At 38.2% G+C, this 14,944-nt stretch overlaps 2 protein-coding genes across 2 annotated transcripts; one reads left to right on the top strand and one right to left on the bottom strand.

The window, feature by feature from the left end:
• The first annotated feature begins 2,348 nt into the window (after positions 1-2,348).
• On the top strand, positions 2,349-5,827 carry si:dkey-112a7.4 (calcium/calmodulin-dependent protein kinase II inhibitor 2). Its single transcript, XM_053629382.1, has 3 exons — positions 2,349-2,494; positions 2,819-3,114; positions 5,014-5,827. The coding sequence occupies exons 2-3, from the start codon at positions 2,889-2,891 to the stop codon at positions 5,097-5,099; spliced, it is 312 nt and encodes a 103-aa protein (XP_053485357.1). The 5' UTR covers positions 2,349-2,494; positions 2,819-2,888; the 3' UTR covers positions 5,100-5,827.
• Positions 5,828-6,110: 283 nt separating this feature from the next.
• cldn7a (claudin 7a) lies at positions 6,111-14,455 on the bottom strand. Its single transcript, XM_053629381.1, has 4 exons — positions 13,718-14,455; positions 10,664-10,828; positions 10,234-10,318; positions 6,111-9,477 (listed from the first exon to the last, which is right to left on the bottom strand). Exons 1-4 carry the CDS (start codon positions 13,938-13,940, stop codon positions 9,318-9,320), a joined length of 633 nt encoding a protein of 210 aa, XP_053485356.1. The 5' UTR covers positions 13,941-14,455; the 3' UTR covers positions 6,111-9,317.
• Positions 14,456-14,944: the final 489 nt, after the last annotated feature.

Below are 14,944 nucleotides of genomic sequence, written 5' to 3'. Positions count from 1 at the left end.
GAAGTGAGTCTTGATTATAGACACTATTGATATGCATATGAATGAGAATTTCTTATATTTCTTTAGGGTTTTAGGTTCAGACTTTATTTTTAGACCCTGATGAAGACATCTTTATCAGAAGTTAAATGACCTTTAGAATACTCATATGGTTAAATTTTTATAGATACATTTTTATAAATAAACACTCATATGCTTAAATTTGTATTTTTGTTTATGGCATTTGGTAGATGCCCGTATCCAGAGTGACTAACATTCATCTTATATATATGTATATATTTGAGCATTTGAGGGTTAAGGGCCTTGTTCAAGGGCCCAGCAGAGGTGGCTTGGCAGTGCTGGGATTTGAATTCATGACCTGGGCGGCTGTGGCTCTGGTGGTAGAGCGAGTTGTCCATTAATCGTAGGGTTTTGCGGTTCGATTCCCGGCCCACTGAACCCCAAGTTGCTCCTGATGGCAAGTTAGTGTCTTGCATGGCAGCTCTGCTACTATTGGTGTGTGAATGTGTGTGTGTGTGAATTGGTGAATGAGACACAGTGTAAAGTGCTATATAAGTGCAGACCATTTACCTTCGGGTCAGATGACCAACGTCTTAACCACTGAGCTACCACTGCCCAGATAGAGGCTATCTACACTTGCTCATTCATGCAATCATTCAGTCAGCCAATAATATGGCAACAGATGAGATGTTAGAGGGGAATGGCCAAAATGGTTAGAGCTGACAGGATGTCTACAATATAGTAACTCAAATAAACACTCTCGAAAAGCCGAGTTGAGCAGAAAAACATCTCAAAAAACACAACATGCCAAACATTTAGGCAGATGGGCTACAACAGCAGAAGACCACACCGGGTTCCACTCCTGTCAGCCAAGAAAGTAGCCTTAACAAAACTGGAGAGTTGGAGATTGGAAAATAAAACATTGCCTGTTCTTAATCTTACAAATCTTTAGTCTTATATTTTCTGGAGAACTACTAGCAAATATTCACTAATAATGAGTTGTCATGTGTTTAACATTACAATACTGTTTCAGGTCATCATTAACTCCTAGGGAAAGACACACTGACACACCCGTCATTTTTTACTATATACAAATGACTTACTCATTCAGTAATGTTTGAAAAAGATCATTCAGAGACTACGACACATATAAGACACATACACAAAGTGATGGATTTATGTGAGCCATCTCTTATGAGAGGTCTAGAAGAAATCTATTCTACACAATCATTTTTTAGCTTCCAGCTTGAGTCACATTTGTAGACCAATGTGCAAATAGGCTCAAACTGCTACATATACATGTTCAAAGAGTGCTCAGAAGCAAGAGTGATATATATGTGATGTGTTTTATGTTTATAATAATAAATGAAAAAAAAATTATAGTTACTTAAGTGATGAATCAGGACAGACAGTGTTTCAGACATCATTTCAGGACTTGATACTATTAGTGATAAATCAGTAGTTAGCTGTTAGTTCTTAATGAAATTCCAAACCAATCCTTTATTATTACTTATTTATTAATTCCCCAGTGTTCATTCGTAGTAGTGATTTAGGTGTCAATATAGTGCTACTTTTTCTTTCCTGCTTATGCCCTTCATAGTTTCCTATGAGTTATTGACCAGTATTGTAAAGTGGGACTGTGAGTTTATAAATGAAAGGCTATTGAAAGGCTACATTATGGAGCAAAATAGTATATTTGTCACATTCTCATTGCTGCTGATCTAGGATCTTGATGACGACCTTTTATCAATGGTTAAATGACCTTCAAATGTTTTGATCTATATCAAAACATGACGTCAATACCAGCTTTATGGGGTTCATAGATGAAAACGGACTGTAGTGTTTAGAATTTAAGCAAAGAGCCTGAAGTTATTTTCTTTTGCGTGGGATATGCAAACACCTCTGCTGTGTATGACTCATGTAGTAGCCTACACTGCCCACATGAGTGTGTAGGAAGATATTTGCATGTGGTTGTGTGGCCTCGATGTGCGTATGCCAACACTGTCCTCCCACAACTGCTAAGTTTCACCACTGTGCTGTAGTGCACACACACACAGTTTTTTTCTGTCTTTGTATGTACCTTCCATTGACATGATGACTTCTGTTACTAATAACGTTGTGCCTACATCTAACTGTAATCTCAATCACTATAACTATAAGAAAATATTTGAGTTTTGGCTTCTTCAAAATAAAGCTTTTCACATAAAAGTTGTAGAAACTGTAATTTTGTGAGGTAATTATGCACTATCCTATTATTGTGTCCTATTATTTGGCCATGTTTGGTCCTCAGAAAGGGCTAAAACACACACACAAAGCCCTTCCCTCGCAGTGACGCGTTCAGAAACGACCAAGGAAATCCCCAAAGCAGGAGTTACGACACAATTAGCTGTCCGTGTAAAACAGCCTACTTCCGGTTTGTAACACTGAAAACAAGCAGCGGTGCTGATTTACCGGCTTTATAGGCGTCTTTCTCTCCGCTAGGACTAACGTTAAACGGGTAAGTTTCCTGTTTTGGGTTTGTATCTCACTGATTCGTCGAAGAAATTAATTTTGGTGGGTTTATCTATCCGGCGGAAACCCGGATACCTGCGCGCGCGTGTGCGTGTATACCTTTGTTGACAGATCAACACGAGGAAGGGAAAAAAAGCTACAAAACCATCGGATCTTCAGTAGATCTGAGACATTAGAGACTTTTCCCGTCTTGTGTGTCAGTGTTCTCCAGGACAGACTAGATGTGTTTATTAAAGTAGTTTTCAGTCTTCTTGCTGTTAAGACGCTAGCGTTTCGCCCACGCAGCTAAATCCGCATTGAACATCCACAGGTGGTTTAAAGCGACCTCACAGCGCTGCTACAGCAACAAGACGAGCTCCTTCAGGACACAAAGGAGATATATGAAGAGATCGTGTGAATTTGAGAAGCTAGACGCGGCCGCTGTCATGTACGGAAGTGCAGGTCTGCCCGAGCTCATCCCGCCCGCATGCGCACTGCGACCCAGCGCCGTCCTGCCCTACAGCCCCGGACCCGGAGCAGGGGACAGACACGGGGCACAGCTGTCCTCTAACCCCCGCATGATGCACAGAGCCCCCAAACTCGGCCAGATCGGTCGCTCCAAGAGAGGTTAGTACTCACTGAGCGTCTAGGTTTCATTTGCATTCCTGAGCTACACACCTATGTTCAACATACCTATGATGCTCCACCTTTACCATGATGAAAAACAACAATAGAAACCATCACAGAAATTCTGGTTTCCACTACAAATACTATTACAAACCATCAGCTAACCATAAAACCATTACCATTATTGTATCCAGTAGGCATAGTATAACAAATAACCAGTAGAGACCAACAGGGACCATTATAGTTTCCATTAAAAACAATACATTTCTGTTTACAACTAGTCAAACCATTACAAAATCTATGGAGGGTTTCTATTTTTCTTTTTTCAGAAGGGGTGGCAATTAGAGATGCACCGATACTAAATTTAATACTCAGCCGATACGATAACCGATTATTCAGAGTGATATCGGCCGATACCGATAGTTCTGCCTTTTATGCCTTCTTTTAAGTTAATAATAATTAATCCCTCATTTCTGAAAGAAATGCAAATAAAAACTTTATTCTCTCCGTTTCAGCAAGTTGTTCACAGTAACTGGTTTCATAAACAGAAAAGACAAGTTAATGTTACTCAAATTAACATTAACACATGAACTAAATTCTGAAGATTAAAGTAAGATTTCTTAACTTATTGAATGTTATTAATTCATATTAACATTGACTGAATTCTAAAAAACCTCCTGTTAGTCTCACATTCACTCACCACTAACAAAAGCATTTCTACTTCATCATTAACATCAAACTGGTCATATATAATATAATCTTTTTATATATTAACATTAACTGGATATGAAATACACTACTCTACAAATATATTTTTCTGTGCAATATATAGATATACTTTTTGTCAACTCATCTTCATTTAAATCTTTCAACCGTGTACTGGTGCTTTAATTCAGCTCGAGCAGCGTGGCAAAAAAAAAAAAAAAAAAATTAGACTCCCACTTCCCACAAAACTCCTGTTGCACTGTTGCGGCATCCGGTGTAAAATTTTATCAGTGCAGAGCTTACAGAGATTACAAACTGCAGTTTTGTCGTCATTCCACACAAGAGACATCATCTTTACACACAGCATGAAATCGATGTGTTTTCCCACCCTCTTTTGATTGACAGGATATAATCGGCCCTGATCATCGGATGTTTTTAAAATATCGGCTGATGGCCCGTAGCGTGGAAAACTGCCTTTATCTGCCGATGCCAATTATCAGCCTGATACATCAGTGCATCTCTAGTGGCAACACCTGCGTATGTTATACGCTGAGATAAAAAAAAAAAAAGTACTAAACTGTAGGCTACCTTTCCTGTGGTGTTGAACTCCGTGGTACATCTTTAATATGGATATTTCACCTGGAAATGTCTATGTAGTATACCTTTTAAAATGGATCGGAAATTTTTCCAGAAATGCTTTAACTCTACACTACATGCACATTTCTAGGTAAAAGCTACATATTAAATGTACAAAAGGTGTATTCAGGTGTTTGCTGAATGTTTTGGATTAGGATGGTTAAGTCTACGTAGCACTAATGTTGTGATTTGAGGTTAAAACTGGAGCAGCATGTTTAATTTCAAATGCGTCCGCCGTGTCTTTTTGATATTTAGGGTACACAGTGGTATACCACATACAGTTTTGCCACATGACCAAATATCAAATAGCTAAACCATCAGACATGATAAATTGTCTTTTCTGATTTGAGTGGGGATTTTTTGTTATTCTATTTATACATGTATACAGTGCAATGGTATAAATATACTGTGACTCTAGGAGTCTCTGAACATGGGGCTCTGTACACAAAATGGAAGAACCACAGTCGTCTACCTTGAATCATGTAATGTACTGTAGGTGTTAGTCACTAACACATTTCTCTTTTTTCGTTTTTTTTCCCTCTCACTTTTGTTAAAAAGTGGACCTTGATGATGAAGACTTGGATGATATCATGAACAACAACAGGAGCTTCCCTATTTCTATCAGTGTCTCACCTATTGCTTAAAGCATGCTGGACTGTGCCAAAGCTGTCGTGGCCAACATCATTAATCAAGTTATGAACCATTACAAAGTGCACACAATTATTACAAAGTGGAATCATTTAAACACACACACACACACACACACACACACACACACACACACACACACACAATATCATCTCTCTCTCTTTCTGTATTTTTCTGTCTTTTATCTCAGGACTGCTGACTGTTCAGTGCTCTGCTGTGATCATTGCTTTTTCAGCACTTGTAACTTTAATCTTGTGGCTGTGACATTGACTGTCGTCGTTCCCTCTTTGTTCACGCTGCATTTTGATACTGAGATTGAAAATGAATTTCTAAAGGCACAGGGCTATATTCATAAAAAGAAAAAAAAAAAGCACTTTACTGAGCGGACAAAGACCAAAGCTAGGTTTGCTCCGCTCACACAAATGTGTTCTGTGATAATCTGTTAACCTGTAACACACCATTAGCTTAGGATTCACAGTTACCTTGGAAACCGAGGTCTTTTGGCATGTTTCTGCTTCCTGGATATTTAGCAGTTCAAGTGTATTTACAGGGAGTGCTTTTCACCTTTGGTTTGAACGAATTACTTTCCAAAATGGTTTAATATCCTGGTTGTGCTAATATGTGGTTTGTGCATTATAATTGACTTGCATGAAATTGCTTGTTGATTTTCATTTTGTATTTGCAAATTGCATTTTTGAAAAATAAATTATGCATGATTATCATATTCTTCTGTCCTGTTGATTAAGTCAATGACACAAGCTTTGTATAATGTTAAGGAGCCAGGTTACTGTTCATTTATTCAAATTTTCAATCCATGACTGTAGAAAGCTATATATTGCACTGCTATTAGGAAATATTTTCGTTTTTATTTTGTTTTTTATAAACCGTATGCTTATGATCAGATGGTATGTGTTAATGACCAAACTAATTTCTTTCTAGTTCTCTCTCTCTCTCTCCTCCCTTACACACAATGCAGTTTCATAATACAATCAGACCTTACAGCAATGTTATAAATAATAGAAATTTTATTTTGTATTTATTTTACATTGGGACATTTCATTTTGCATCCATAATTGTAGCAAGATAAAAACCCCAAAAGAAACATAACACAAGAATCACTGAACACAGAGCAATGTAACCTCACTTGTGGAAGCTTTACTATACTGCAATATGATACACAGGAAAACACTTGATTATATAGATCCACTTTATATGGTTACTGTAAAAGTACAGAAATTGGTGCAAGGCTTACAAAACACACTGACTCACTGAATATGTCTGTAGGACTTCAGAGAATTATTCTCATCATTTGTTCTATTAAGGTGGTTGTTTTTTTTTTGTTTGTTTGTTTGTTTTTTTGAGTGGACTAGAGTAGAATGGGATGTGAAACTGTAAGGTAAACACTTCTAGTTCTCACAACTGTAAAATCTTTGTTGATTTATACCATTAGACCACTAACAAACGGTCAAAAAAGCACATTTATCACACTTACTTGTCTATCAGGACATCACTGTATTAACATTCAGCATTCCAAACAACAATGTAACCGTGCAAGAACAGGTGATCAAATCAAGTGCTTGATATATTCACTTCACTGAGTGAGTGATCCAGAGCCCAGAGCTGTGGTGGGTTCAGTGTTAAAAGGTACAGTGTTGTGAAAAAATATTTGCCCCATCCACATTTCTTCTGTTTTTGTGTATATCTCATACTAAATAGTTTTAGATCTTCAAATGAAATACAACATAAAACAAAAGCAACGTGAGTAAACACATAATATAGTTTTTACATATTTTTTTTTTTAAACCGAAGCAAAAAAAGTTATCCAAAACCTATTATTAAGTGGCAAAGCATACCCACAGCATCACACTGCCACCACCATGCTTGACCGTAGGTATGACGTTCTTTTTGTGGAATTCTGTGTTTGGTTTACGCCAGGTGTAACGGGATCCCTGTCTTCCAAACAGTTCCACTTGCAACTCATCAATCCACAGAACATTCTCCCAAAATATTTGAGGATCATCAAGCTGTGTTTTGGGAAAATTCAGAGGAGCCTTAATGTTCTTCTGGGTTAGCAGTGGTTTTCACCTCACCACTCTTCCATGGAGGCCATTTATGCCCAGTGTCTTTCTGATAGTGGAGTCATGAACCTTTATTGATTGAAGAGAGGACTCTATTTCCTTTTGATTTTGTCCTTAGCTCTTTTGTGACTTCCTGGATGAGTCGTTGCTGTGCTCTTGGAGGAATTTTGGAAGGTTGGACACTTCCGGGAAGGTTCACTACTGTGCCGAGTTTTTCTATTTGGAGATAATGGCTCTCACTGTGGTTATTTGGAGTCCCAGAGCATTTGAAACAGCTTCTATCCCTTCCCAGACTGATGTATTTCAATCACCTTCTTCCTCATCATTTCTGGAATTTCTTTCAATTTTGGCATAGTGTGTTATAGGTAAGACCTTTTAACCAACTTCATGATAGAAAAAGTTCTATTTAAGTGTTGCTTTGATTGAACAGGGTGCAGTAATCAGGCCTGGTTGAGTCTAGTCCAGCTGAACCCCATTATAAATGCAGTTTCATAGATTTGGGGAATTAGTAACTAAGGGGCAAATATATTTTCACACAGGCCCAATTGGTATTGGAAAACTTTATTGCTTCAATAAATAACATTATTATTTAGAAACTGCATTTTGTATTTACTCAGGTTGCCCGTGTTTTATCCTAGATTTTGTTTTAATTTCTGAAACAATTTAGTATGAGACACACACACACACACACACACACACACACACACACACACACAGAGAAAAAGAAATCAGGCAAATACTTTTTCACAGCACTGTAGTGTGAGTGATGGATAAAGCAGAGAGTGCATCTTAAACTGGTCCCTTGTTCTGATCTAACAGAGATTCACACACTAGATCTTCTTAAATCAGTGGTTGTTTTCATATTGTAGTCATGGGGTCCCCATGTTTGGTGTGTTTTTGAGATGGTCATGCTCTAACACACCCGATTCAAGTCCTTTATGAGCAGCTTCAGGAGTGTTAGAGTAGAAAAAATATAAAAATGTGCCTAGTATCTGGTTGACAGAACTGGAATTGTGAAATAAGAAAACATCCTACAATGAAACTCAGACATTATGGAGCATACATGTGCTCCAACCCAGCTAGTGTATCATAAAAAACCCTTCCAGATAGAGGCCCAATACACCTATAAATAGGCAAGTCACCACTAGATCTTATATTGCTATTTTTATGTTTGTATGCATACTATTTTGTCAGTGATTTGTTAGCCATGCTATATTTGCTAAGATCTGTGGGGTTTTTTGTGTGTTTACTCAACACCATTCTTGTAGTTAAACAAAATTGTCAAGGTGCCAGTGGTAAGTAAAATCATTACATATTAAAATGGAGGTTGAATTGAGACACACTTCCCAGAGATGAAGCAATTAATACTGTAAAAACATCAGCCATCGAGGCTGCAATACTGTAGCTTTAGAGAAAGCACCACTAAATACATTAATTTCTCTATTACCAAATCTAGACAGACAAATATAGCTCAAATACCAAAATTCCGTCCAAAAGAAATAGCAAAATGGCATTTGTTTAACTTTTGAATGCTGTTCACACAGTTTATTATTGGGTGTGTACTGGAATATGTACTTTGTTGGCCATGTTTTTATTTCTTTATTTATTTTTTAGCAAAAACCGTTGTTTTCAATAAAGCTAAAATTAAAACTCAAACTCCCAGGTTGGCCAGGGGGAATACACAGCTTCTCCTCTTGGACAGTGATGAAAGGTTTTGGTCCTTGTTATTCAGTTTTCTGGACAGTTGTGCACTTTACACAACTAAAGGGCTCCTCTAGTGGTGATGATGATAGCTCACCAGCATATACATTCAACACTAATCTTTCGAAAGAAGTGTGATTGGATTCGGATAGAGTGCTAGAAGCCTATTGTTTCCTATTATAACAAACTCAAAGAGCTAGTAATTCTTTACTGTTCCTTTGCACCATGGGCTATTATGTAAACTCTTGTTTTTCAGCAACTGTTGTATGTTATAATGCTGAAGACGGCATATTATATTCAGCACCTTCTGTCGTTCTCACTCTATGGATTAACCATGGTTTCCACCTACTTCAGTTTTCCATCGGGCTCAGTCCCATTTTCCTTTTACAGGGGTCCTTTATCATATACAGTTCCTGTCTGGTCATCTGTAAGCAATCAGACATACTCCTTGGTGCTGCTGGAGGCGCGAGCAGAGTTTTTATGGTACTTGGACACCTGTTTGCTTTGAGGGCAAGAGGCCACCAATAAAGCTCCGCCAAGAGCATCGAGAAAAGATCCGGCCCATGCGATGAAAATGGCTGCGCCAAACTCAAACCTGGTAAAAGAGGGGAAAAGAAAAGAGAGAAATAACTACTTCTGTAAATCCACACATTTTATACACACCTGCAGAAGTCTTGAGTATATACAAGGTGAATGTGTGTGTGTATATATATATATATATATATATATATATATATATATATATATATATATATATATATATATATAATTTCTTGATTCAATTTTCTAATTCTAGCATTTGACTTGATCCCATTGCAGGATTAACAAAAAATGTTAATACTTTGTGTTGTACATTTTATGTTAGATTGTCATTGACTGCCTTCAGCATTGTTGTATTAAATTTTAAATGTGGAAACAGGAATTTTTTTTTTAATTCTTCAGCAAGGAATAAGGAATTCCATAACAGAGCCATGATCTCAGCATCATGGAGGCTGCCTGAGACCTGCAGAAAGTCTGCAGAAGAACTGTTGCAAGTTCTCCACAAGACACTTGGAACAACCTATCAGCTAATTTCCTTATAAAACGACACCTTGGAGAACTGTGTTTTTTTGTTTGTTTTTTTCATTCAAAGGGTGTTCACATCAAATACTGATATAATTTAGTTTTTTACTATTTACTGCTCTAAATTTATATTTAGAAACTTTTCTGTGTAACATAACTTATTTGTAGAAGTTATTTACATGTGCTTAAGACTTCTGCACAGTACTAAACACACGAATGATCATTAATGATCTCCACTATTGAAATAAAAAATAAAAAACCTCCTCTAAGATTCTGTGAATCAACCTACTTGGTGTTGACCGGAGTATATGGGTTGTAGAAAGCACGGATCACGTTGTGGGCGAACCAAGAGCATGCAACAATTGCACTGAGAGCTGCGTGACCAGAACAAAAAGCAAAGTGTCATACAACAAACTGCACGTATGCACACATCAAGCAGTTTTACTTCATAACTCGTCACAGCTTCTAAACACCATCAATCTTCATAATGAAGGCCTTTATTACAAGCTTCTATGACTGTTCCTATGTGAACTCATAGCTTTGTACTAAGTGGCAGGGCTTTTGGCAGAAGATCAAACTCAGTCCTGGACATGCTTTAAAGATTTTGTTCAAAGTCCAATAATACACACTGTAATCTCTAGTTGTTGTTTTTTTTCCTTCATATTTGTGCTTTGAAGTTACATGATCCTTATTAAAATAGGCATATTAAACACACTCACCCCCAATAAGCAGTATGATGCCTCCCATCATAGCAGTGCGGGCTTTACGCACTTTATTGTCCTCTCCACATGTGGTGCACTTCATGCCTATGCAGGCGACTCCCAGTCCAGCAATCGACACAATTATGCCAACTATCATTAGTGCGCGGGTTGCCTGGAGAGAACCTAACACGCACACACACACACGCACACACACAATACACGTTACAATCATACAAGCAAAACTACTGCAAATTCTTTATCACTGAAATCCTCACCATCATAAATAGTGGAATTTAACACAGGAAAATATCAACTGTAATAAATTAACTCATTTCAAGAATCCAAAGTTGATTATAGGGTGGATCAGTGGTTCAGTATGTAGTGTTGACAAACTGTGTCGAGTTTGGCATGTTCTGCCACCATGTCCCAATTTAAAATCATACTAGTAGGTGCATTAGTTATGATAAATAAGTATATGAATGTATGTGTGCGCATGGTGCCCAGCGATCCCTTCACGTGTTCCCAGAGTTTTCCCAGGATAGGCTCCAGATCTCCCATGACCCTGGCAAAGATAAAGTGTTTACTGAAAGTGAGAGAATGAGTGAAAATGCATCATGATAATTTGGATACTTGTGTATGTTATTAATATTTCATGGGAACCATCTACACAATATGTTGTGCTTTCTGAAGAGCAGAACAATAAAAGTTATAATTAGTACATTTACTAAGTAGCATCCAGGATGGAAAAAAGGAAGACAGAGAATGTGTGTGTATGTGTGTGTGCATGTGTGTGTGAGGGGGTTTTACCCAACCAGAACCAGTCTGTACCAGTAAATCCCTGCATATTCACACGAAAAACAAGGGGAGGTGGGGAAGGGTGTAACGAAGTGAAAGAATGACTCCTCTAGCATCATTCATTACAGCACAGTAAAAGCTCTCTTGCCAGGCATTGAAAATACTTGAGTCTGGAATCCAGTAACTGCCCTCCCTACTCCCACAATCTTATTCTCCCTCTTCCCTCTGTCTTAACTCAACCTGCTGTCAGGTGCAGCCGAAACCGGTTTGATCAGGACATCACCCCGACATTCCAGTTCAACATCTGCCCATTTGACCAAGCCATATGGATATCGATGAGAGAGGGAGTAAATATATAAGATTGGAGAGGAATTGGACAGGATTGAGGGGACTGGCTACCATTGTTTGAGGAGAGTGGTGTTGTGCTGCAATCTTATTAACAAAGCAATAGCCTTCTGTTTCCAGGGCTCCACTACTTTAATGTGATCAAAACCCATTTATCCAGCTTAGGCATTGCTGTGCTGCTCCCCTAGGAGAATTTTGTATGTAGAGGTTGTTGTTGCCAGTTGTAACCAGTAAAATAATATTACACAAGCCTGCCAATGAAGAATAGATTATTCTATTTAAATTAAAACACAGAAGTCCTGGAAATTATTCATACAAAATATTCAGACCTACTTTCTAAATTTGACTACTCTGTTGAAAAATCCAGCTTAGTCTGACCAGCTAGAAAGAATGTGTTTCTCAATTAAAGCTAATAATGCAACAACATAGACAAGTAATTTTTTAAAGACAGTAACACAACAGAAAGCAAATTATAATGTATAGTCTTAATAATGTATTGATCAACTTTAGACCCCCCCCCCCCCAATAGAAAACCTGATAGAATTTGTAATGGTTTAATGATTATAACGTTAATTGTATCGGTTTTAATGGAAACTGTAATGGTCCCAGTGGGTCTCTACTGGTAATTTGTTGCCTTCTATTGGTCGCATGTTATATCTAGTGGATACCATTAAGGACCAATAATAGTAATGGTTTTAATGGTTAGCTGGTGGTTTGTAATCGTATTTGTAGTGAAAACCATTATAATTTCTGTGATTGTTTCTATTGTTGTTGTTTTTTTCAGCAGGGAAGGAAGATGGAAAAAGTTACCAGCTGGAAAAGATGCTCTACCAGTAGTCTATCAAGTTGGATTTGATGAGGTTACAGTTTAGATAACAATACCTGTTTATATGCATTTTGTCCTTATTTTTCCCAAAGGTATCTGAGTACCAGCTATGGTAACAATGTACTTTTGCACCTCCCAGTGCTTCCAGACCCCAACAATAAGCTCAGTGTATGCTGATACAAAGCTTTCATAGAGAGAGCTGAACGCTTGACCCTGAGGGAAATGACACGCCACATAATGTAGCAATGTAGCAAGAAGAAACCGCCAGCAGTAGTATATTAAATAGTACATTAAAACTACAGGTGTTCACACACAATACAGGTGCGCTTAGCTCAATCACCTCACAACCACACACAGTCTGTTTATGTTTGTTTCTATTCTTTATTATTTAACTGTTTTCAGAGCGTTATCTTTCTTGTAAACGCTGATGTATTGCTCGTCCAATATTTCGTCCACGGTATTTATATGTAGCCTATTTTCACGGAATTTTGACGTTAACAACGTAGTTTTCTAACTACCCCTAACCTATTGACTATTTTCTACTGAACACTTCACTGCGTTTTTCTAACGCAGCCATGACGCTACAAAACGCAGTTAACGGTACCGCACTAAATGATGCCGCGTTCAGACTTCAAAGTTCCACATAATAGCCTACTTCAAGACGTGTTTATTAGTTGGAGAAGATTAACTGATATAAAAAAAATTCCGACTTGCCATTGAATTGACCTTGACCGAAAGCACAGTTTAAGTGGTCAGTAGTTAGTTTGACATTTTATAGTTTCATTTTAAATAATATAACTTTTGCAATCAGCAAACACTAGCTCAGCATCAAATTATATAAAATATAAAATTATACGCATTCTTACATCAGAGGAAAATAACGTACCAAATAATCCAAACAGATTGTGCACAATTATGATTTCTCATTATGGTATCCCAATCCGTCTCGAGTCCAGCATTCACCTGACCAGGATAAAGCGCTTTGGAAGATGACTGACTGAATGAATGAATGAATGAACTAACACAATCCGAGGAGCACTTGAAGGCAGCATTAATGCCGAGCAATGGAAAATGTATTCTAGTTTATTTCATTTGTTTACACTTACTGTCCAGCTGCAGGACGGAGTCGTAGATTTTGCACTGGAGTTGGCCAGTGCTCTGGAAAGCGCAGGACATCCACAGGCCCTGGTAAGTAGCCACTGCCGTGATGATGCTGTCTCCTACATGGGCTGACATTTTCCACTGCGGCAGCACCGTGCCAATGATGAGCCCCACGATGCCCACCAGAGACAGGGAAAACCCGAGCAGCTGCACTCCTGCGTTCGCCATGTTTGAGTTTAAAGGAAGTTTACTTTACTTTTCCAGCCGTGCACGTGTCCTTGAAGGAATAATAATAATAACAATAATAATAATAATAATAATAATAATAATAATAAAAGGTGTAGCTGACAAAGTCTATAAGAGACGTATCTTTGGTTATTTTCGGACACCAGCGAACTAACAGGAAAACTCAATGAGTGCTGGAGACGAAGTGCGACTTGGAGCGCGCGCCTGCCTACATCTACCCCTGGGCTAAACGGGATGCTGTGACGTCACGACCAATCGTTGGAGGTATTTTTTTTTTTTTAATCCAGAACCTGTATCCAGATCAGACTGGATGAGACGGACGGAGTGTGGTTGCGCCCCAAAGTTGTTTTCTTTTCCCAAGGCTTGAAATATTAGCACATATAAGTGCCAGAGTGTTTAAAAATGCCAAGGATAGACGGAGAAAACTAATGCCCACTCAGCTGTGTGTCTCTGAGGTTTAACTGGCAGGGTTTAACGTTCCTCGCTTCCAAAAAAAAAAAAAAAAAGAAAGAAAAGAAAAAGTTTTGCTCATGCTCCTTCATTACGATATGGGTGATTCTGCGATTATGGTGCCATTTAGCTTTTAAAAAGTTTACTTTTTACTTTTTTTTTTTTTTTTTTTTTAAACATTGAGGGTGCAGCGTTGTCGCCTCAGAGGTCCATGGTTCCCAGTTTAATCTTGAGCTCAGGTTACTGTCTGTGTGGAGTTATGCATGTTTTCCCTTTGTCTACATGGGTTTTCTCTGGGTTTTCTGGTTTCCTCACACCTCTTATCCATACATCCATTTTCTCTACCGCTTATCCTACAGGGTCTCGGGGAATCTGGAGCCTATCCCAGGGAGCATGGGCACGGGGGGTGGGGGGATGGGGGGTATTACACTCTGGACAGGCTCCCAATCCATCGCAGGGCACAATCACATACACATTCACACATTATGGACACTTTAGACATACCAATTAGCCTACCATGCATGTCTTTGTTCTGG

Source organism: Ictalurus furcatus, chromosome 7 (genome assembly GCF_023375685.1).
Source record: "Ictalurus furcatus strain D&B chromosome 7, Billie_1.0, whole genome shotgun sequence".
In the NCBI taxonomy this organism is placed as follows: Eukaryota; Metazoa; Chordata; class Actinopteri; order Siluriformes; family Ictaluridae; genus Ictalurus; species Ictalurus furcatus.
The sequence above is the reverse complement of the archived record's forward strand: the minus strand, read 5'-3'. Positions and strand labels throughout refer to the sequence as shown.

Excerpts from the sequence above, each read along its gene's own strand:
- si:dkey-112a7.4 (XM_053629382.1), top strand. The coding sequence starts at position 2,889 with ATGAAGAGATCGTGTGAATTTGAGAAGCTAGACGCGGCCGCTGTCATG. Across the intron at positions 3,115-5,013 it reads GATCGGTCGCTCCAAGAGAG|TGGACCTTGATGATGAAGAC; the intron begins GTTAGTACTCAC and ends TTTGTTAAAAAG.
- cldn7a (XM_053629381.1), bottom strand. The coding sequence starts at position 13,940 with ATGGCGAACGCAGGAGTGCAGCTGCTCGGGTTTTCCCTGTCTCTGGTG. Across the intron at positions 10,319-10,663 it reads CATCATACTGCTTATTGGGG|CTCTCAGTGCAATTGTTGCA; the intron begins GTGAGTGTGTTT and ends CTGGTCACGCAG. Across the intron at positions 9,478-10,233 it reads TATACTCCGGTCAACACCAA|GTTTGAGTTTGGCGCAGCCA; the intron begins GTAGGTTGATTC and ends CTCTTTTACCAG.